Below are 24,319 nucleotides of genomic sequence, written 5' to 3'. Positions count from 1 at the left end.
GTATTCACACAGCGAGTTGTCCGAGAGGAATAACAGCATGCTGATGTGTGCACCGTCCAAATTAAATCATAAAACACCTTGGCCACTGCTAGTGATATGGTAGCATGTACCAAGTTATTTTCATCAATCTGGGATTCACTTCAGACAATCTGTTCTTGACTAAATACATTTGAATCAAAACAACCATTCAGACCCCTTCCCCTTTTCCACATTACAGCCTTATTCTCAATTGGATTAAATAATCCCCCCCTCATTCTAAAAATATAAAAAATAAATACCTTAATAAGTATTCAGACCCTTTGCTATGAAACTCGAAATTGAGCTCAGGTGCATCCTGTTTCCATTGATCCTCCTTAAGATGTTTTTACAACTTGAGTCCATCTGGGGTAAATTCAATTGACTGGATAGGATTTGGAAACACACCCCACACGACAGTGCATGTCAGAGCAAAACCAAGCCATGAGGTCAAAGGAATTGTCCACAGATGTTGTGATGAGGCACAGATCTGGGGAAGGGTACCAAAACATTTCTTCAGCATTGAAGGTCACCAAGAACACAGTGGCCTCAATCATTCTTAAACGGAAGAAGTCTGGAAGCCCAGCCAAACTGAGCAATCGGGGGAGAAGGGCCTTGGTCAGGGAGGTGACCAAGAACCTAATGGTAACTGACAGAGCTCCTCTGTGGAAATGGGAGAACCTTCCAGAAGAACAAGAATGGTGGTGGCAGCATCATCGACAGGGCTGTAGTGGAGCAGGTTGAGAGCTTCAAGTTCCTTGGTGTCCACATCACCAACAAACTAGAATGGTCCAAACACACCAAGACAGCCATGAAGAGGGCACGACAAAGCCTATTCCCCTCAGGAAACTAAAAAGATTTGGCATGGGTCCTCAGATTCTCAAAATGTTCTACAGCTGCAACATCGAGAGCATCCTGACTGGTTGCATCACTGCCTGTTATGGCAATTGCTCATCCTCTGACCGCAAGGCACTACAGAGGGTAGTGCGTACGGCCCAGTACATCACTGGGGCTAAGCTGGCTGCCATCCAAGACCTCTACACCAGGTGGTGTCAAAGAAAGGCCCTAAAAATTGTCAAAGACCCCCGCCAGACTGTTCTCTCTACTACCGCATGGCAAGCGGTACTGGAGTGCCAAGTCTAGGACAAAAAGGTTTCAACAGTTTTTACCCCCAAGCCCTAAGACTCCTGAACAGGTAATCAAATGGCTAGCTGGACTATTTGCATTGTGTGGCAGGCAAAAACCTGAGAAGATTTCATGCAGGAAGTGGCCTGTCTGACAAGGTGTTGTTGTTCTTGCCTCTGTTTATTGAAGACTGAGGATCTTAGCTGTAACGTGACACTTCCTACGGCTCCCATAGGCTCTCAGAGCCCGGGAAAAAGCTGAACGATATCGAGGCAGCCTCTGGCTGAAACACATGATCGCCTTTGACAAGTGGCCGATCAGAGGACAAAGTGCTTAGGCGCGTGCCCGAGTCGACCCCATGCTTTATTTTCTTTCGTCTGTTTACCTAATTGCAGATTCCCGGTCGGAATATTATCGCTTTTTTACGAGAAAAATGGCATAAAAATGTATTTTAAACAACGGTTGACATGCTTCGAAGTACGGTGAAATATTTAGAAATCTTTTGTCACGAAATGCGCCATGCGCGTGACCCTTATTTACCATTCGGATAGTGTCTTGAACGCACGAACAAAACGCCGCTGTTGGAACATAACTATGGATTATTTGGGACCAAACCAACATTTGTTATTGAAGTAGAAGTCCTGGGAGTGCATTCTGACGAAGAACACCAAAGGTAATCAAACTTTTCTAATAGTAAATCGGAGTTTGGTGAAGGCTAAACTTGCTGGGTGTCTAAATAGCTAGCCCTGTGATGCCGGGCTATCTACTTAGAATATTGCAAAATGTGCTTTCACCGAAAAGCTATTTTAAAATCGGACATATCGAGTGCATAGAGGAGTTCTGTATCTATAATTCTTAAAATAAATTATGCTTTTTGTGAACGTTTATCGTGAGTAATTTAGTAAATTGTTAGTAAATTCGCCGGAAGTTTGCGGTGGGTATGCTAGTTCTGAACGTCACATGCTAATGTAAAAAGCTGGTTTTTGATATAAATATGAACTTGATTGAACAAAACATCCATGTATTGTATAACATAATGTCCTAGGGTTGTCATCTGATGAAGATCAAAGGTTAGTGCTGCATTTAGCTGTCTTCTGGGTTTTTGTGACATTATATGCTAGCTTGAAAAATGGGTGTCTGATTATTTCTGGCTGGGTACTCTGCTGACATAATCTAGTGTTTTGCTTTCGTTGTAAAGCCTTTTTGAAATCGGAAAGTGTGGTTAGATTAACAAGAGTCTTGTCTTTAAATAGCTGTAAAATAGTCATATGTTTGAGAAATTGAAGTAATAGCATTTCAAAGGTATTTGAAAATCGCGCCACAGGATTCAACTGGCTGTTACGTAGGTGGGACGAATTCGTCCCGCCGGTCCTAGAGAAGGTGGGAGGGAAATGTCAAGATTTTGCTGCAGTGTCGCTGCAGAATGTACACTTTCGTTTTTACACGAGCAAGAAAAAAAAAAGTACAACTATCTTGTACTGCATTGTTTGGCAGCTGAAATGTTCCTCTTCCTTTTAACGGACAGTTAATAAAGTGTTTCCATTTTTTTTTTTAAATGAACCAGAGAAGCAGTTTTTTGCTTGTTATGGTTTCTCCCTCTAGGACTTCCCGTCTGTACAGTAAGCAGACAAGAGGTTTGCTTTCGAGAGGCACGCAGCCCGGCGAAGGTGGGCTTTATGCTTAGACCTCTGTGGTGGGAGCCTTCTTGAAGATGGGCTTCTTTCCCAGGTCGTAGCTGCCTTCATCCTTCTTCTTCATGCGGTAGACAAGCAGGAGGATGAGGAGGACAGCAAAGAACAGCCCCACTGCTCCACCAGCAATAAGAGCTGAAACAAAACGCAGTGGAATTACAATTAACATTCTTGCATTGCTTTAATTTGACAAGCAGCAAATCAAGCCACATTTCTGACAAAGCGAAATTTAAACTTCCATACCTTTTTTCAAAGTTAAATAAACTCAGATTCAACTTCAACAATTTAACTAGCACAAATAGAGTGTGCCATTGCCTCACCTGCTAGGACTTCAGTCTTGTTGAAGATGCTCTCCTCCCCTGCATGGGCCATCAGTACATTCGATGGGTGCTCCTCAGGCTTGGGAGAAACCGGCACTAACACTTCATTGTTCTTCTGGACCAATTGAATCTCGTTCACTGTGGGTTTGAGCCTCAGGTCTGGAATCTTGTTGTTCATAGAAGGCTATGGACAAAAAGCAGTGAGAATTAGGCCTATAAGTCATTACACTAAAAAGAGGAAACAAAACGTTAGCAATTTGTGGGCTCCCATTTGGAACAAGATAGCTAATTATGAGAAACTTCACCTTGTCGTTTTTGATTGTAATAGTTGGTCCTGTCGAGAAAAGAATACAAAATTATAGTCTATCAGCTAGCTAAAGCAAAGTAACTTTATATTCTATCAGCTAGCTAAAGCAAAGTAACTTTTCGCTAAATCCAACCTCCGTCGCCAGAGCCAGAGAAATCGTCATAATCCTTGTTGTCGTCGGTCTTGTCCTCGTTGTCAAACGTGTCGTGCTCCTCATCGGGGAAGCCAAAGTCTGAGCCGTTGGCGGAGTCTCCAGACGAGATGAGCTCGTCATGAAACACAGCTTGAGTCGTCTTCATGGGCATCCATGTCTCAGTCTTCCACACCTGCTGGCACAAACACAGCACTTAAGAAGCAGAATAAATAAAAAGAAACATTCACAGTAAAACAAGATCAGCAAGTAGAAACAAATCCTAGCTGGTATTTGGCTATATTTCCAAAACCACTTTTCAACAGCGGAGAACTACATCAAGTCTGAGCCTACATCTAGTAGCCTGTGAAATGTTGCCCCACTCTTCTTCAAAATGGAAGTGCGAAGGATATTGGCGGGAATTGGAACACTGTTGTATATGTCGATCCAGAGCAACCCACACATGCTCAATGGGTGACATGTCTGAGTATGCAGGCCATGGAAGAACTGGGACATTTTCAGCTTCCAGGAATTGTGTACAGAACCTTCGGACATTGGGCCGTGCATTATCATGCTGAAACATGGGCCTCAGGATCTTGTCACGGTATCTTTGTGCATTCAAATTGCCATCGAAAAAAATACAATTGTATTCATTGTCCGTAGCGTATGCCCGTCCATACCAGAACCCCACCATGGGGCACTCTGTTTACAACATTGACATCAGCGAACCACTCGCCCACATGACGCCATGTGGTCTGCCATCTGCCCAGTTGAAGAATGTGCAGAAGTTGTGTGGGTGGCTGGTCTCTGATAATCCCATAGGTAAAGAAGCTGGGTGTGGCGGTCCTGTGGTGGAGTGGTTACACAGTCTGCAGTTGAGGCCGGTTGGACGCACTGCCAAATACTCCAAAATGACATTGGGAGACAACTTATGGTAAAGACATTATCATTGAATTCTCTAGCAACACCTCTGGTGGACATTCCTGCAGTCAGCATGCCAATTGCACGCTCCCTCAAAACGTGAGACATCTGTGGCAATGTGTTGTGACAAAACTGCACATTTTTAGCATGGCCTTTTGTCCCTACCATAAAGTACACCTGTGTAATGTAAATAAATCAGCTTCTTGCTATGCCACACCTGTCAGGTGGCTGGATTATCTTGGCAAAGGAGAAACGCTCACTAAGAGGGATGTAAACAAATGTGTGCACAAAATAAGATAAATAAGCTTTCTGCGTATGGAACATTTATGGGATCTTTCCACTTCTTCGGGGTAGGGAGCAGTATTTGGAAATTTGGTTGAATGAGGTGCCCAAAGTAAACTGCCTGTTACTCAGGCCCAGAAGCTAGGATATGCATATAATTGGTAGTATTGGATAGAAAACTAAAGTTTCTAAAACTGTTAAAATAATGGTCTGTGAGTATAACAGAACTGATATATGGAAGGCGAAAACCCGAGGACAATCCATCCAGAGAATTTTTTTTATAGCTCACCACTGATTACAATGCCCGTCTATGGGAATATAAAAGGAATACCTCCCAGATTGCAGTTCCTAGGGCTTCCACTAGATGTCAAGAGTCTTTAGAAAGAGTTTCAGGCTCGTTTTTGGAAAAATGAGCTAGAATTTGTAGTTTTTCGAAGTGGCTCCCATTTTGGCTGTAGTGTTTGTAGCGCGTTCCGGTGAGGGCGCACACTTCGTTATTTATCTCCGGTAATGAGCATACTATTCTCCGTCTTAAATTGTATCGTTTATTTACATATTAGGGTACCTGAGGATTGATTAGAAACATTGTTTGACTTGTTTTGACAAAGTTTATTGGTAATGTTTGAGATTCATTTTGTATGCATTTTGAACGAGGGAAACCAGTGGATTACTGAATGAAGCGCGCCAACTAAACTGACTTTTTTTGGGATATAAAGGACTTTATCGAACACAAAGGACCATTTGTTATGTGGCTGGGACCCTTTGGATTGCAAACAGAGGAAGATCAAAGTGATTTATTCTATCGCTATTTCTGACTTTCGTTACGCCTCTGCCTGGTCGGAAAATGTTTTTAATGCTTTTGGTGTGCTGAGCGCTGTCCTCAGATAATCGCATGGTATGCTTTCGCCGGAAAGCCTTTTTGAAATCTGACAAAGCAGCTGGATTAACAAGAAGTTAAGCTTTTAACTGATGTACGACACTTGTATTTTCATGAATGTTTAATATTACCATTTTTGTATTTTGAATTTCACGCTCTGCAATTTCACCGGATGTTGGCCGGACGGTAGCGTCCCACCTACCCCAAAGAGGTTATTTCAGCTCATGAAACATGGGACCAACACTTTACATGTTGCATTTATATTTTGGTTCAGTATACATTGCTGGCTAGGCAGCTAACGTTAAGAATGTGATTTAGACAGCTGCTTGCTTAGTGAAGTTTACTTTTGATAATTTACTTATTTCAAATATGTCGCTGGCAAGCTACTCAAACCACCATGCCTACCCTCACTTCGTGACTTAGGGCTAAATGATGTTAAAAAAAAAACTTGTAGAGCACCCTCTTCAGGCAACCATTGAAAAATTCAAAATGAGCAGTCGTCTGTTCATTCAATGTACATCATAATATTGGGGCTTTATCTGTGGAATAAAGGCAGATACAAATATTTCTGTGAAAGGCTAATAATATCAGCCGATAATATCAGTCAGCTGATTTATCGGGCTCTAAAAACTACATTGAAAAGTTTGTTTCATTCAATGTCACATCCAACGTTGCCTCAGCTGCACATGGGTGCGCACCTCCCCCAGGACTGCCGTGCAAAATAATTATTAGCACGCACAGAGAAGCACGCGATTGAACTTCAACTTTCTAGAGTTTTACCCATTAGTTTATAGTTTTAACTTTTTATTTTACTGTTGGAATTGTGATTGAGGCAACACAATTAGCCACTTCCAATACAACATCCTGAAACAAAAACTATGTAAGACTTTTAGTATGCAGATCTATGCAATAGATTTCGCTGTAGCCAGAGCGCATTGGAGTAGGATAACCAAATCAAAGACGCACTAGACCTATATGCAAATAGACCATTGTCAATAGGGATCTGTGCCATTCACTTTGAACTGGACTGTGTTTACAGCATGTAGCCACGTGTGCACATTTGTTCATATTCTTCACTAGTTAGTGACTAAATAGCCCAATTATAGCTCATTTGTAGTCGCAATGTAGTAGTACAAGAGCACAAAACATGTACAGTTTAAGCCATCTTTGAAAAGCAAGTCAGAGATATATATATATAAAAAAATGTATGTCTTAACTTTTGGGATAGGGGGCAGTATTTTGACGTCCGGATGAAAAATGTGCCCAAAGTAAACTACCTGCTACTCAGGCCCAGAAGCAAGGATATGCATATAATTGGTAGATTTGAAAACTCTAAAGTTTCTAAAACTGTTAAAATTATGTCTGTGACTATAACAGAACTTATTTGGCAGGCGAAACCCCGAGGACAAACAATCAAGGAATATTTTTTGAGGTGACAGTGTTTTCAATGGGTTTTCTATGTGGATCTAGATTTTATAAGGCACTTGCTTGCAGTTCCTATCGCTTCCACTGGATGTCAGTCTTTAGAAATTGGTTGAGGTTTTTCTTCAGAGAAATGAAGAAGTACGGCAGTTCAGAAAGAGGGTCCAGCCTAGTGCACTCTAATGTTTTGATGCGCACTCCAGGTCATGCGCTTCACGTTTTTATCCGGTATTGAACACCGTTTATCCCATCTTAAATTGTATCGATTATTTACGTAAAAAAAATACCTAAAGTTGTATTAGGAATGTTGTTTGAAATGTTTGGACAGCGTTTACCGGTAACTTAGATATTTTGTAGTCATGCTGAGCGAGTTGGAACCTGTGTTTTTCTGGATCAAACACGCCAAATAAAATGGACATTTTGGAGATATAACGACGGAATTAATTGAACAAAAGGACCATGTGTGATGTTTATGGGACATATTGGAGAGCCAACAGAAGTAGTTCTTCAAAAGGTAAGGCATGAATTAAATCATTATTTCTGACTTTTGTGTTGCGCCTGGAGGGTTGAAATCTGATTGTCATGTGTTGGTATGCTGGGCGCTGTCCTAAGATAATTGCATGGTTTGCTTCGCCCGTAAAGCCTTTTTGAAATCTGACACGATGGCTAGATTAACGAGAAGTTAAGCTTTAATTTGGTGTGTTGCACTTGTGAATGTATGAAAGTTAAATATTATTAATAATTTATTTTGAATTTGGCACTACCATTTCACCGGATGTTGTCAAATCGATCCCATTAACGGGAGTTGAGCCCAAAGGAGTTAAAGGGGCAGTGTTGTATTTTGAGACAGGCTTGAATAAGCTAAGTATCTTATAGGCAGAGGGTATCATAGGCAGAGGGGATTCTCTGTAACAATACATTATATTTTGTGAAGTGGTTTCTTGCATCAACCACAACATTCAGTCCCCATTTTGTCTGTAGGTAGATAGAGGTTAGTGTCAATCCTGCATGTTTTTTTGTTTTTTTTAACAAAAGTCTCATGGAATTTAGGCCTACATTGAACACCAGCCTACAGCAGCAGCCAATGTGTGAATGAGAACAGCTATTTTACCATCAACGTCTTGCTCCCTTTGCGTGCTTTGAGGACAATACAGTGCCACTGACACGGCCTGCTACCAAAGACTGTGGTCTCTCCTTCTCCGTGGCCGACGCGAGTAAAACCTTCGCAAGGCTGCTGGCACAGACGGCATCCCTAGCTGCGTCCTCAGAGCATGCGCAGACCAGCTGGCTGGTGTGTTTACAGACATATTCAATCAGTCCCTATCTGTCTGCTGTGCCATGTCTGCTGTGCCAACATGCTTCAAGATAGCCACCATTGTTCCTGATCCCAAGAAAGACAACTAATTGACTACGCCCTGTAGCACTCACGTCTGTCATCACAAAGTGCTTTGAGACTAGTCAAGGATCATATCACCTCCACCCTACCTGTTACCCTAGGCCCACTCCAATAGGTCCACAGATGATGCAATCGCCATCACTGCCCTAGCCCATCTGGACAAGAGGAATACCTATATAAGAACACTGTTCATTGACTACAGCTCAGCATTCAACATCATAGTACCCTCCAAACTCTTCATTAAGCTTGAGACCCTGGGTCTCGACCCCACCCTGCGCAACTGGGTCCTGGACTTCCTGACGGGCCGCCCCCAGGTGGTTAAGGTAGTAAACATCTCCACTCCGCCGATCTGCAAAACTGGAGCCCCACAAATGTGCGTTCTCAGCCCTCCTGTACACTCAGGACTGCGTGGCTATGCACGCCTCCAACTCAATCATCAAGTTTGCAGACGACACTAGTGGTCGAGAGCCTACAGGGAGGATGTGAGGGCTCTGGGAGTGTGGTGTCAGGAAAATAACCTCACTCAATGTCAGCAAAACAAGATATGATCGTGGACTTCAGGAAACAGCAAAGGGAGTAGCCCCCTATCCACATCGACGGGACAGCAGTGGAGAAGGTGGAAAGTTAAGTTCGTCGGCAGTTGACAGTGAGAGGACATTTCTTTTTTTGCCGAGTTAATTTTATACTTACATATTAGATTGTGTGTATTACATTTTGTTGTGGAATTGTTAGATGTCACCTGTTAGATACTGCTGCACTGTCGAATCGAGAAGCATAAGCATGTTGCTACACTCGCAATAACATTTGCTAATCATGTGACCAATAACATTTGATTTGCGTTAGTTAAAAATGTAAATTAGAGGGTAGAGCCTCAGTGTTCACAGTAAACGTGGCAGAAGTTGCACAGAATTCTCACAACCAAATTTGCACTTACAGTTGAAGTCGGAAGTTTACATAAACGAGTTTTAATGACAATTGTTTACAGAGAGATTATTTCACTGTGTCACAATTCCAGTAGGTCAGAAGCTTACATACACTAAGTTCACTGTGCCTTTAAATAGCTTGGAAAATTCCCCAAAAATTGTGTCATGGCTTTAGAAGCTTCTGATTCAAATTTATATAGCCCTTCTTACATCAGCTGATATATCAAAGTGCTGTACAGAAACCCAGCCTAAAACCCCAAACAGCAAGCAATGCAGGTGTAGAAGCACGGTGGCTAGGAAAAACTCCCTAGAAAGGCCAAAACCTAGAAAGAAACCTAGAGAGGAACCAGGCTATGAGGGGTGGCCAGTCCTCTTCTGGCTGTGCCGGGTAGAGATTATAACAGAACATGGCCAAGATGTTAAAATGTTCATAAATGACCAGCATGGCCAAATAACAGTAACCATAATGAACAGGTCAGGGTTCCATAGCCGCAGGCAGAACAGTTGAAACTGGAGCAGCAGCACGGCCAGGTGGACTGGGGACAACAAGGAGTCATCATGCCAGGTAGTCCTGAGGTCCTCCTCCGAGAGAGAGAATTAGAGAGAGCATACTTAAATTCACACAGGACACCAGATAAGACAGGAGAAATAGTCCAGATATAACAGACTGACCCTAGCCCCCCGACAAACCACTGCAGCATAAATACTGGAGGCTGAGACAGGAGGGGTCAGGAGACACTGTGGCCCCATCCGATGATAACCCCGGACAGGGCCAAACAGGCAGGATATAACCCCACCCACTTTGCCAAAGCACAGCCCCCACACCCCTAGAGGGATATTTTCAACCACCAACTTACCATCCTGAGACAAGGCCGTGTATAGCCCACAAAGATCTCCGCCACGGCACAACCCAAGGGGGGGCGCCAACCCAGACAGGAAGACCACGTCAGTGACTCAACCCACTCAAGTGACGCACCCCTCCTAGGGACGGCATGGAAGAGCACCAGTAAGCCAGTGACTCAGCCCCTGTAATAGGGTTAGAGGCAGAGAATCCTAGTGGAGAGAGGGGGAACTGGCTAGGCAGAGTGAGCAAGGGCGGTTTGTTGCTCCAGTGCCTTTCCGTTCACCTTCACACTCCTGGGCCAGACTACACTCAATCATAGGACCTACTGAAGAGATGAGTCTTCAATAAAGACTTAGGTTGAGTCCGAGTCTGCGTCTCTCACATGGGTAGGCAGACCATTCCATAAAAATTGAGCTCTGTAGGAGAAAGCCCTGCCTTCAGCTGTTTGCTTAGAAATTCTAGGGACAATTAGGAGGCCTGCGTCTTGTGACCGTAGCATACGTGTAGGTATGTACGGCAGGACCAAATCGGAAAGATGGGTAGGAGCAAACCCATGTAACGCTTTGTAGGTTAGCAGTAAAACCTTGAAATCAGCCCTTGCCTTAACAGGAAGCCAGTGTAGGGAGGCTAGCACTGGAGTAATATGATCACATTTTTGGGTTCTAGTCAGGATTCTAGCAGCCGTATTTAGCACTAAGTGAAGTTTATTTAGTGCTTTATCCGGGTAGCCGGAAAGTAGAGCATTGCAGTCGTCTAACCAAGAAGTAACAAAAGTGTGGATTAATTTTTCTGCATCAATTTTGGACAGAAAGTTTCAGATTTTTGCAATGTTACGTAGATGGAAAAAAGCTGTTTCAATGACAGTCTTGATATGTTCGTCAAAAGAGAGATCAGGGTCCAGAGTAACGCCGAGGTCATTCAGTTTTATTTGAGACGACTGTGCAACCAAGATTAATTGTCAGATTCAACAGAAGATCTTTGTTTCTTGGGACCTAGAACTTTAAAAGTAGAACGTTTGCAGCCATCCACTTCCTTATGTCTGAAACACAGGCTTCCAGCGAGGGCAATCTTGGTGCTTCACCATGTTTCATTGAAATGTACAGCTGTGTGTCATCCGCATAGCAGTGAAAGTTAACATTATGTTTAAATGACATCCAAGAGATAAAATATATAGTGAAAACAAGTGGTCCTAAAACAGAACCTTGAGGAACACCGAAATGTACAGTTGATTTGTCAGAGGACAAACCATTCACAGAGACAAACTGACATCTTTCCGACAGATAAGATCTAAACCAGGCCAGAACTTGTCCGTGTAGACCAATTTGGGTTTCCAATCTCTCCAAAAGAATGTGGTAATCGATGGTATCAAAAGCAGCACTAAGGTCTAGGAGCACGAGGACAGATGCAGAGCCTCGGTCTGACACCATTAAAAGGTCATTTACCACCTTCACAAGTGCAGTCTCAGTGCTATGATGGGGTCTAAAACCAGACTGAAGCATTTCGTATACATTGTTTGTCTTCAGGAAGGCAGTGAGTTGCTGAGCAACAGCTTTTTTGAAAATTTGAGAGGAATGGGAGATTCGATATAGGCCGATAAGTTTTTAAAAATATTTTTTGGTTCAAGGTTTGGCTTTTTCAAGAGAGGCTTTATTACTGCCACTTTTAGTGAGTTTGGTACACATCTGGTGGATAGAGAGCCGTTTATTATGTTCAACATAGGAGGGCCAAGCACAGGAAGCAGCTCTTTCAGTAGTTTAGTTGGAATAGGGTCCAGTATACAGCTTGGAGGTTTAGAGGCCATGATTATTTTCATCATTGTGTCAAGAGATATAGTACTAAAACACTTGAGTGTCTCCCTTGATCCTAGGTCCTGGCAGAGTTGTGCAAACTCAGGACAACTGAGCTTTGGAGGAATACGCAGATTTAAAGAGGAGTCCATAATTTGCTTTCTAATGATCATGATCTTTTCCTCAAAGAAGTTCATGAATTTATTACTGCTGAAGTGAAAGGTATCCTCTCTTGGGGAATGCTGCTTTTTAGTTAGCTTTGCGACAGTATCAAAAAGAAATTTCAGATTGTTCTTATTTTCCTCAATTAGGTTGGAAAAATATAATGATCGAGCAGCAGTGAGGGCTCTTCGATACTGTCTTTCCAAGCTAGTCGGAAGACTTCCAGTTTGGTGTGGCGCCATTTCCGTTGCAATTTTCTGGAAGCTTGCTTCAGAGCTCAGGTATTTTCTGTATACCAGGGAGCTAGTTTCTTATGACAAATGTTTTTAGTTTTTAGGGGTGCAACTGCATCTAGGGTATTGCGCAAGGTTAAATTGAGTTCCTCAGTTAGGTGGTTAACTGATTTTTGTCCTCTGACATCCTTGGGTAGGCAGAGGGAGTCTGGAAGGGCATCAAGGAATCTTTGGGTTGTCTGAGGATTTATAGCACGACTTTTGATGCTCCTTGGTTGGGGTCTGAGCAGATTATTTGTTGCGATTGCAAACGTAATAAAATTGTGGTCCGATAGTCCAGGATTATGAGGAAAAACATTAAGATCCACAACATTTATTCCATGGGACAAAACTAGGTCCAGAGTATGACTGTGGCAGTGAGTAGGTCCAGAGACATGTTGGACAAAACCAAGAGTCGATGATGGTTCCGAAAGCCTTTTGGAGTGGGCCTGTGGACTTATCCATGTGAATATTAAAAAGTCACCAGTAATTTGAATATTATCTGCTATGACTACAAGGTCTGATAGGAATTTAGGGAACTCAGTGAGGAACGCTGTATATGGCCCGGGAGGCCTGTAAAACAGTAGCTATAAAAAGTGATTGAGTAGGCTGCATAGATTTCATGACTGTGCAGACCGCGCCACCCTCTGGGGAGCCCTGCGGTTGTGGGCGGTGCAGTTGTCATACCAGGCTGTGAGCCAGGATGCTCTCGATTGTTCATCTAAAAGTTTGTCAGGGTTTTGGGTGACAAGCCAAATTTCTTCAGCCTCCTGAGCGTTACTTCACCTGTTTCCATAAGTTTCATTTTAAAAACATTTATATCTTACAAAAGGAGTTGCTAAATCTAACTGTGGTGTGTATGCTTGAAGGCCATACACGCCACAGCTTACATGTTGGACCCCAAGTATGCTGGCAAGAGCATCCTGTCTGGTGCAGAGATAAACAAGGCCTATAACGTCATCACTACTGTCTCTCGCCACCTTGGCCTGGATGAGGGCAAGGTTCTTGGCAGTCTAGCGAAGTACACTTCCAAGCAAGGGCTTTGGGATGGAGATGCAATATGGCAGTTGTGCCAACATCTCATCAGCCACCTGGTGGAAGGAACTTTGTGGATCTGAGGCTCTTTCCCCTGTTGCCTCCATCATCCTCCAAATCCCACCAACATCAGCCGCCTCAGAGCGCAACTGGACCTTGTTTGGAAACACAAACCAAAGCACACAACAGGCTGTCCAATACAAGGGTTGAAAAATTGTTTGCCATCCGGGCAAATTTGAGGCTTTTTGAGCCTGACAGCGAGCCATCCTCAACAAGGTTGTAAAGTGACAGTGAAGATGAGGCCTCAGTCTGATGTTCAAGAGGTGGATATTGAGGAGTTCCAAGGAGAAGACATGGAAGCCTGAGTCTAGAAACTAAAGCTTTGGTTGTCTTCCTCTATCATTTTACAGATGCATGTTGAAAACGTTTTTGGGAGATGCGATGGATCATTGGAAATCATTCAATATTCCCTTTTGTTCAGTGAAATCATCCCATGTGAAGAGTCAACTCAAAGTTCAATTCGTAACTAAATGTTTTTTTTAATATTTCTATTGGAAGGATTTAATCATTTGCAATTATGTCTACTTATGATAAAGTAAAAGGTTTGTTTGTCCTATATGTGGTAAATATGTCAATGCATAAAATATCTACATTTAAAATGGTATTAATATTAATTCCCGTTAATTCCCATAGAAATTCTCAACCTCTGAATATTCCCAAAAATGTGCAACCCTATTCATCTTAAGTAAACTGCCTCCAATTTATACTTCTTACTAGCCAAGAGGAGTTACTGAAGCCCCAACTTCCCTCCCCCTCCTCACTAGACCAAAGGCAGTCCTCAGTCTATAGAACCCAACAATGCTGCTGGGTGCCTAACATGGTCGCTAAGCCTCCATCTGCTAACAAAATGCAGAGCATCTGTTCCATTGAAACAAGTCTCTATACTGTGTGTGGGGCTACTTTTTTAAAACATCTTACATTTGGGAAGTATTTGAATCTCCCATCTTCTCAGCCATTTGATGGACTCATTTCAACCATAAGCCAATTACTCAGAAGGGCATATTAGGAATGTTAGCTGGTCAATACAGTTGCCTAATCCTTAACCAGGCAGCATATTAGCCTAGATTGCGGCACGTGTCCAGCAATTTCCCTGTCCTCATGAAGAGGACAGTGTAAATGCCATATTCAGGGACCCCTACAATTCTGATGTCCTCAAAGAGGGGAGGGAGAAATAAAAAAAAAACATTAAAAAGTGGTGTCCTTTTGGATCACACCAAATTACATATTTGCCTCCCTCTTCCCCCTGCTGCTGCCACTTGAACCAAAATGGATTTCAGATGCGCATTGTGGCTGGCTGATCTCACGAGATGCTCTGCCGAGGGCCCCCTGCCTTTCATTACACACAGAGGGGATTGCTTGTGACAGAGCTCCAGATTCCTTGCGCCAAGGACACCTTTTCCAAACCAACTGTGTGAACCGTACTCTACACAGTTCATAGAGCCAGTCAGAGACAACACATCTATTTTTTGGGGGGGGATTAGGATGTGCTGCTGAAACAAGCATAAACATGAAAATAGTGTCAGTGTAGATAAAGCCAGGCTTCAAACTAATATAATGGGTGTGTTGCTCTTAGCATTGCTGAAGATTCTGCTCGCTTCCTTGGTAAATGCAGTGAGAGGCTGATTGGTAACATTTGGGGGAAGTGACCTATTTTGACGCAATGAATGGATGAGTCAAGGCATTACAATTCCTTGACAGATCATGCACAAGACCCTCCTATTGAGCATGTTATGACTGTTCTGAGCACACTTCTCCAGAGAAATAGGTTACTTCCTTTTGGCCTAATCAATTACACTCCAGTCTAAAGATAAGGCATTTTAGAACCCATCGTAAGATAGCCCTTCTAATGTAATGGTTACTGAACCACTGTTGCACTAGCCTACACATGGTACAATATTTATCTTACATTGGATTCTGTGGGGCTAAGGCTTAAACATTGACCACACTTACTGAGGTTAATCCATTCAACCTAAAACAATCCCTGAATCTAGTATTGACTAAATCTAGGTACCATAGACCAGCATAGGGTCATTCCATATGATTTCAAATCACTTTGACTGCACCAGATGATTTGAACGAAACCTTTCATACATATGTTTGCCCATGGTGGAACTAGTCAGAAAGTGACTTAGGGACCTGAATGGCAAAACAATGAAAAGGAGATCAAAGTTCAACGATTTTGCATACCCCACCCTAGCATGAGACTCATGTAGAGATCTTCATGGATCCACCTGTAACCAAATCAAATTATGTCACATGCACCGAATTCAACAGATGTAGACCTTAACCAACAATGCAGTTAAGAAAATAGTGAAATGATTAAAGACAAGCAGTAAAATAACAATAGCGAGGCTATATACAGGCGGTACCAATACAGAGTCAATGTGCAGGGGCACCGGTTAATCAAGGTACATGTAGGTAGAGTTAATGAACAGTCCAGCAGGCATCAGCTATGTAGCTAGGTGATCATAGGGTCCAGTGAACAGCAATAGATGAAACAGGGGAGCCGTTAGGTAGTCGTTACTACGCTGGCAAAGCGGGGGACAGCTTTCCCAAAGTTAGCTGTCCGGGGCTAGCAGAAGCGTCTTCACCGACGTCTGACAAAGGCCGGTTGAGGGCACATGATGGAATTACGTCGGCAGACCAGTCGTGATGGATCAGCGGGGCTCCGTGTCGACAAAGGGTCCAGGCCAATTGGCAAAAGAGGTATTGTAGCTGGAGTGATTGTTTGCTAGCTAGCCGGGAGATGCGCCTGGCTTGAGGTTAACTGGTGCTAGCTTCGGGACAAGGGAATTAGCCACTATAGCCACTCGGTAGCAGCTAGCTAGCTGCAATGATCCGAAGCAAAGGTCCAGATCTTATGGCAGGAATCAGGTGATGTAGTGGCTTCTAGTTGTGTTAGTGAAGAGTCCGGGAGGCATCAGCTGTGTAGCCGAGTAATCATAGGGTCCACTGAGCAGGCCGGGAGATGGGCCTGTCTCAAGTCTAGCATCAGGGCTGGGACACTCTGGAGTAATGGTCCAGAGCTTACAGCAGGAATCTGGTGATGTAGTGGAGAAAAGCAGTCCGATATGCTCAGGGTTGATATCGTGCTGCTATAGAGTTGTGGAGTGTAACTCTTTGTGATGGCCAGTTCAAGACTGTCCACCTGCTTGGTCTTTAGTTTTAAGCCACTTCTCAGCCATGTAGCCACCGCTTCATGCCGTCTGGTTTATAGAGAATCTTCTCTGTTGAACGTTTGAGTGTCTTACCTTCCAGCTAAAGCTGTCGATCCCGCTGGTCTAATGTAAAATTGTCACGGGTCCTGTAATGCACTCTAGAAAAAGGAGCCTTCCATGACGCCGACATAATGTCTGTGCTCACTGACTGGTTAAAACTTCATTTAAAAACAATTCTCTCATTTAGAAGGCTAACGTCACATGTCACAAATATAATTACATATGAAACTAAAGTTCCACAACATCTAGATGTGAATCTGATCACTGGGAAATATACACATTGAGGTGTTCTACTGTCCTTAGTTACATCACAAATTAGTAATGAATTCGACATGATTGGTCTTTAAGTACCCACGGACCCTTCCAACTGCTTGGATTACATAAATGTTTCATTATCCAAACTTGGATGTCACAGTACTACAAAGTCTGTTGTAACGAAGGTATTTTTAACTTCCCTTTCATTGTGTGGTAGAGTTCCTGCAGGTATTTACAAACGTCATAAAACTGGTGAGAGAGAAGGGGGAGGATCTGGCACCTATGATCCTCACCCAAAAAGAGCAAGTCATAACAGGAGCATTTGTTCTGGGTCTGAAAAAACAAAAAAGGCCTCAGTGTTGGCAGCTTTATAAGAGCGGCAACTGTGGAAGCGAAGTTTTGTTTTACATGGCAGGAGTCATGAAGCAAGGACATTCACCTAAGCCAAAGTCAAGTAAGTGAAAAGAACAGCTAATATTTCCCTTAAAAATCATGCAAATCCTAAACAGTGTTCTGAATGAAAAAGGAACAAGTCTAGATCTGGTAACTGAATGTGGAAGGGAAATGATTAAGCAGCCGGAAAATCCTTAATATTACACAAATTTAGATAAGGTGCTAGTCAAGTTTGCCTTTGCGTCAGGAGCGTGTCATTACCTTACACCAGTTAGGATTAGGCCCATGTCCCAAACTATGCAGAGTTGTGTTGATTCCTTGATATCATTGCAGGGCAACAGCCTGGAACATGATAAAGCAGGCCATGTCCAAGCCCGGAGGCTATAATGGTAGAATTCCCAATGGAAACAAATCACGGTTCAAATCCCATTTTTGGCAAAGACGTCATTTATTTCTAGTACTCAGCCACAAAACCGCAAGATCTTTCAAAGTACACTCAGCAACAACAAAATAGATATATATACATTTCAGGACCTAGTCTTTCAAAGAACTCGTAAAAAGCCAAACAACTTTACAGATCTTCATTGTAAAGGGTTTAAACACTTTCCCATGCTTGTTCAATGAACCATAAACAATTAACCTCTATGGGACCGGCGGGACGAATTCGTCCCACCTACGTAACAGCCAGTTGAATCCTGTGGCGCGATTTTTAAAACGTTTGAAATACTATTACTTCAATTTCTCAAACATATGACTATTTTACAGCTATTTAACCTCTTATGGCTAGGGGGCAGTATTTTCATGGCTGGATAAAAAAAACGTACCCGCTTTAATCTGATTATTAGTCCTGCCCAGAAACTAGAATATGCATATAATTATTAGCTTTGGATAGAAAACACTCCAAAGTTTCTAAAACTGTTTGAATGGTGTCTGTGAGTATAACAGAACTCAGTCTCAGACGATGTGGAGGTCCTGGGCTGGCATGGTTACACATGGTCTGCAGTTGTGAGGATGTACAGGCAAATTCTCTAAATTTATGAATTTGGTAGAGAAATGAACATGCAATTCTCTGGCAACAGCTCTGGTCTTGCAACTTGAGACATCTGTGGCATTGCATTGTGTGACAAAACTGCACATTTTAGAGTGGTCTTTTGTCCCAGCACAAGGTGCACCCATGTAATGACCATTCTGTTTAATCAGCTTCTTGATATGCCACACTTGCCAAGATAATCCATCCACCTGACAAATGCTCACTAACAAGGAAGGTAACAATGTGCACAAAATTGAGAAATCTGTTCATGTGACACATTTCAGGAAACTACGCGTCACGACTTCACAGGAGAGCCATGTCAACGTTGTTTTTTTTTTACAAAATGTGTTTTTTTTGGCAGAAATGCCTTCTGGAACATCTGCGCTTTCATGTGCCTTAACTTGTATGCCATCTGTTAATATGACTAAAATTGTTCAATTACGAGCCTTGTTGGTTAAGCCACAGAAGACGGCAACCTTCCCACGATTGGCTGAGATAATCAGTGGAATTAGAGTGATAGCTAAAGAGATGGAGAAAACACCGGTCTCCAGATTACATCTTCAAACTATGGGCAACTGTGGCATGGCATCCGTGACAGGGAGACACGTCCATCATGCATGATGTACAGGTAAGAGCTAGCTAATGCTAGACTACATTCAGATATTACACGTTACTAATTTTGAGAAAGTGGTTTCATTTTAAGCTAAAGTGTACTGTTAGCTAGCTAGCGTTAGCTGGCTGGCTCCCTAGCTGACATGATTTGTATCCCAAAGCTGTTTGCTTTGGTAGTTAGCTAGCTAACATTAGGCTCTAATGGTGAGGATTCTATTGTTTACCCTGTCCACCAAACACTGTTTTCCCATATGATAGTTGTTGTTTTGCTTAAATTAACATCGACTAATACGTCAATTCATTTTCAGGCCACTCATTTGAAGAACTTTTCATAATGCTCAGGATGTACTCACCTAAATACCCTGCGTATTTATGCAGGGTAGTAACGACATGATTTAGCACTATGTTCATTGTTTAACTAGCTAACGTTAGCTGGCTGGCTCATTACCTAACATTTCGTGTGTGATCTTACATGTTGTTTACCTAGCTAGGTTAATTATGTAGCTAGCTACCTAGACAGACGTCTTAAGCTAAAGTGTACAACACCCATTGAATATGGCCGGTGTCAGTAAACGTTGGCAAAAAAGCATAATGAAATGGTTGCCAGCAGAGCTGGTTAGGCTGTGTTCATGTTATCCAGAGGTAACACCAACCCCCCCCCCCCCCCCCCCAACAAAATAAAACCATATTTAAAAAGTGTGCGCTCTGATCGCGATATGAGATGGGTGGGGCTAAAGCACGATGCTGAATGGGTGTAGACAAAGTGATCTTCACTAGATAACTTTTAAAGGCCATTTTCTCAAGTGGCGGTTACAAGCATATTAACTTCCAAAGCAGAATTACTTTCATTGTTCCTCAACAATGCTGTGTATGATACCATTTTGTAGCCTTCTCTACTTTTATCCAAAGTAAAAAAAAAAGAAAAAAAGATCAAATGTTGATACATGAGACTGAATCCAGGTGGTGAGTCACACAGACAATTTCTTGTCCATGTGGGCTCTTTAATTTCAGCTCATGAAACCTGGGACCAACACTTTACATGTTGCATTTATGTTCTTCAGTATAAATTACATTCAACTGCCAAAGTGGAGGCACCACAATGCAGAAGCCATTATTAGGCTGCAACCTGGTGAACGTATCTATCAAGTTCTCTCCACAGCCTTTCACTGGGCATTCAATTCAGCCCATCAATGCGGGGACGGGGGGCTCATATCGCAAACACTTAATTCAAAACCTGCATTCCAACAAGACATAAGAAATAGCCATGGTCCCAGCAATGGGAACAGGCAGCATTTTAATAGCAGATAATATAGGCCAACAGATTTGGAGTGTAAATCAGATTGATAACAGATGTGTTCACATTTGTATACATTCAGAAACAAATGTTTACGACAGTTGGATACCAAATGTAAAACAGACCTGTTAGTTCTAAGTCAACATCAAAGTAATTTTAGAGTCTCAGAACCAAAAATACTAGTGACGCACCGATGACATTTTTAGCCGATACCGACATCAATATTTTCCTTGCCAAAAAAAAAACAATGCCGATAACCAATATTTAATTTTTGCGGCCTAAAGCATTCTAGTACAGTTAAATAGTTAAACCACTGTCTTTTAAGGCACTGCATCTTAGTGCTGAGGCGCCACTACAGTCCCTGGTTCGAATCCAGGCTGTATCACATCCGGTCGTGATTGGGAGTCCCATAGGGCGGCGCACGATTGGCCCAGAGTCGTCCGGGGTAGGCCGCCATGCATGCCACAGCTTACATGTTGGGCCCCCAAGTATGCCAGCAAGAGCATCCTGTCTGGTGCAGAGATAAACAAGGCCTATGGTGTCATCACTACCATGTCTCGCCACCTTGGCCTGGTAGAGGGCAAGGTTCTTGGCAGTCTGGCGAAGTACACTTCCAAGCAAGGGCTTTGGGATGCAATACGGCAGTTGTGCCAACATCTCATCAGCCACCTGGTGGAAGGAACTTTGTGGATCTGAGGCTCTTTCCCCTGTTTCCTCCATCATCCTCCAAATCCCACCAACATCAGCCGCCTCAGAGCACAACTGGTCCTTGTTTGAGAACACACACCAAAGCACGCAACATGCTGACCAATACAAGGGTTGAAAAATTTGTTGCCGTCTGGGCAAATTTCAGGCTTTTTGAGCCTGACAGCGAGCCATCCTCAACAAGGTTGGAAAGTGACAGTGAAGATGAGGCCTCAGTCTGATGGTCAAGAGGTGGACATTGAGGAGCTCCAAGGAGAAGACATGGAAGCCTGAGTCTAGAAACTAAAGCTTTGGTTGTCTTCCTCTATCATTTTACAGATGCATGTTGAAAACGTTTTTGGGAGATGCGATGGATCATTGGGAATCATTCAATATTCCCTTTTGTTCAGTGAAATCATCCAATGTGAAGAGTCAACTCAATTAAAGTTCAATTCGTAACTACATTTTTTTTTTTTTTTCCATTGGAAGGATTTAATCATTTGCAATTATGTCTACTTACGATAAAGTAAAAGGTTTGTTTGTCCTACCTATGATAAATATCAATGCAAGAAAAATTATAGATTTAAATAGTATTAATTTGCATATTCACATTAGTTCCCACCTCTTAATATTCCCCAAAATATGCAACCCTACACAGGAGTGATGGTTGCTGATAATGGGCCTATACGCCTATGTAGATATTCAATTTAAAAAATATGTACTAAAAGAAGCAGTTTCTAGCTACAATAGTAATTTACAACGTTAAATGTCTACACTTTCTGATCAATTTTATGTTATTTTATTCGACAAAAAAAAGTGTTTCTTTCAAACACAAGGACATTTCTAAGTGAACCCAAACTTTTGAACAGTAGTTAGATATGGACAATGAGGTGGAGAGTAAGTAACACCAGACCAAGGTCAGTAGCAATCTCTGTATTCAGAAAAGGATCTGGGGACCATCTGCAATGAGCACCTATCCTCAGGGTGCAGAGCACTGCATTAGCATATTGCCAAGCAGGTCTCTCTCTGGGTGGCATTTAGATAGCCTATTACCCTTCCATTTTAGCCCCCTTCCCACTGCATGGACATCTGCACATGGCAATCCTTTCCAAATAAGTTGGCATAACAGTATGCAGTCATACTATTCTGGTGTTTTGTCAACAGATTGCTTAAAATAGCACATGAAGGTACACGTAAATCCTGGCATGTGCAGGTTTGATTTATATCCATTTCCAAACCAACTGCACGATACAGAACCACACTGCATTAGGCATACTGAATTGAGAACTAGGCTAAACAATGATAGAAAATGTTGTGACATGTTTAACGAGAGCAGCTAAATTAAATGGCAGTGTCCCGAGATAGAATATATTAACTGGTCAAAGTATTTAGGCTAACTAGTTCAAAAATCTAATTTCATAGTTAGCCTTCTGAACCGCAAGTGCTTGACAATAGTCACTTGCATGAAAAACACCACCTCCCAAACAAATTCATCTAGCTAGAACAAGTTCTTGCTAGTTACCACAACTGAAACGCCATTGCTTTCTCTTATAGGATGGGAGGCCAGGGGCCTCAAACCCTATGCCTAAACTCATTTTAGTAAAGTATTTAGCATTTTAAACATTTACTTCACTGGCCAAGCTAACGTTGTGTTGACAAATACAATAGGTAGCTAACTGGCTAGCTAAACAAACACTGTTAAATGTGTAGTTTGGTAACGTTAAACAATATGTACTTTGTAAAGATGCAGGTTTAGTGAAACTGTACCCTAATAGCCATTACATTAGCCATGTCGAAAACACTGCTCAAGATGAAGTGCTGCCAGCTAACTAATGTTCCAGTGGCTAACTGTAGGCTAGCTAGTTAACAGATTAGTAATCACAGCAACGTCCTGGCTTAAACCTACAGAAGTTGGTTTAAGAAGTTAACTATATCTGCCACCCCCAAAAAAAGAAAAAGTGGTAACGGTAGCTAGCTGCTCAGTAAATTGAAAGGAACACAAAAAATATATTTAAGTTAGTAAGTATTGCGCAAGATAGCTAATGTCTACGGTAAAAGTTACATTACTAACCAGTTCACTAGGTAACGTTATTACTTACCGACTCAGAGTAGACGGAAGCAAATAAAAAAAAAACGAGGTACACTTTGTGCATGTTTCTATTGACCGTTTCTTCAACAAAGTGTATCGTTAACCGGAGAAACAAGTGTGGCATACAACAGTGAGTTATTTTGAATGTCCTATTTCCACAAAGTCCACGTTGCCAACTTTATCGCCTTGATAGTGCTCAACTTGTATTGCTGGCTACTTTACTTCCCTCCAGTCACTGACCAAACACGAGCAACGTCAGATTGATGTGTCTTTATCCACGTTCCACTCCACCTCCGCTGTAACCAACCAATAAGACCTCTCCCGTCGTCATAACTCACTGGAAACTCGTGTTCAGAACCCCCTCCACCAAGACTCAACATGTTACTTACTGGAACATCTTTGCTCATTCGATGTACAAATTCTTGAATGGTTCAAATGTAGAATCATATAGCTAGGATATCATTCATGTGCTTGCAATAGCAATAATTCATCTTGAGTGGGGATGCCTAAAACAAATCCGATTAACTTGGTTTGACAATAGGCAGTTAGCGGGAATAAAGAAAATTAAATGTTTAATAGTATTATTATTCATTTGAGGAAATCAATTTCCTTCGACACTCAATTGAAAACGGTTTCATGACTGAAAAGTGAAATTGCAATGCATTGTTTACCAGTCTTCCCCTCACTTATTTTCTCCATAATGACATAAAGAAAACAAAAATAACATTTACTGTAATATGTGCGCCACTCGTGGATAGTCAGTTAATGGAATTGCTTTTCTGACGTAATCTCCTGGTAAACTCTTTATGGTGCTTTCAAGACAACTGGGAACTCGGAAAACACGAGGCCATATCATGACCTCAGTAATCTTCAATTCGGAAAGTCGAAGCTCTAGGAAGATGTCCGGGGCTCCGACTTGGAACTCTGAGTTGGATGACCATTCAAAGGATTTTCCCAGTCGGAGCTAGTTTTTTCCCGTGTTACACCAGTTGTCTTGAACGCACTGAAGTTGGGAGTTGGATATTTCCTAGATCTGAGTTCCTAGTTGTTTTGAACGCGGCAACCCTCCTCTTGCGCAGCATAAAAGCACAAATAGAACAATGAGACAGATATTTCACTGGATGTATAAATGTGAAGCATCCGTTTGGCGTTTTCTCTCACTACCAAATAAAATA

At 42.3% G+C, this 24,319-nt stretch overlaps 1 protein-coding gene across 1 annotated transcript; it reads right to left on the bottom strand.

The window, feature by feature from the left end:
• Nucleotides 1-2,682: 2,682 nt before the first annotated feature.
• Nucleotides 2,683-23,415, bottom strand: LOC115184546 (syndecan-4). Its single transcript, XM_029745398.1, has 5 exons — nucleotides 23,155-23,415; nucleotides 3,592-3,784; nucleotides 3,457-3,485; nucleotides 3,152-3,335; nucleotides 2,683-2,966 (listed from the first exon to the last, which is right to left on the bottom strand). The coding sequence occupies exons 1-5, from the start codon at nucleotides 23,266-23,268 to the stop codon at nucleotides 2,821-2,823; spliced, it is 666 nt and encodes a 221-aa protein (XP_029601258.1). The 5' UTR covers nucleotides 23,269-23,415; the 3' UTR covers nucleotides 2,683-2,820.
• Between the last annotated feature and the right edge of the window lie 904 nt (nucleotides 23,416-24,319).

The sequence above is a fragment of the Salmo trutta genome, unplaced genomic scaffold (genome assembly GCF_901001165.1).
Source record: "Salmo trutta unplaced genomic scaffold, fSalTru1.1, whole genome shotgun sequence".
In the NCBI taxonomy this organism is placed as follows: domain Eukaryota; kingdom Metazoa; phylum Chordata; class Actinopteri; order Salmoniformes; family Salmonidae; genus Salmo; species Salmo trutta.
The sequence above is the reverse complement of the archived record's forward strand: the minus strand, read 5'-3'. Positions and strand labels throughout refer to the sequence as shown.

Coding starts and splice junctions, on each gene's coding strand:
- LOC115184546 (XM_029745398.1), bottom strand. CDS start 23,268: ATGCCACACTTGTTTCTCCGGTTAACGATACACTTTGTTGAAGAAACG. Junction 3,785..23,154: donor CTTCCGTCTACTCTGAGTCG/GTAAGTAATAAC, acceptor TTGTGCCAGCAG/GTGTGGAAGACTGAGACATG. Junction 2,967..3,151: donor CAAGACTGAAGTCCTAGCAG/GTGAGGCAATGG, acceptor GTTTTGTTTCAG/CTCTTATTGCTGGTGGAGCA.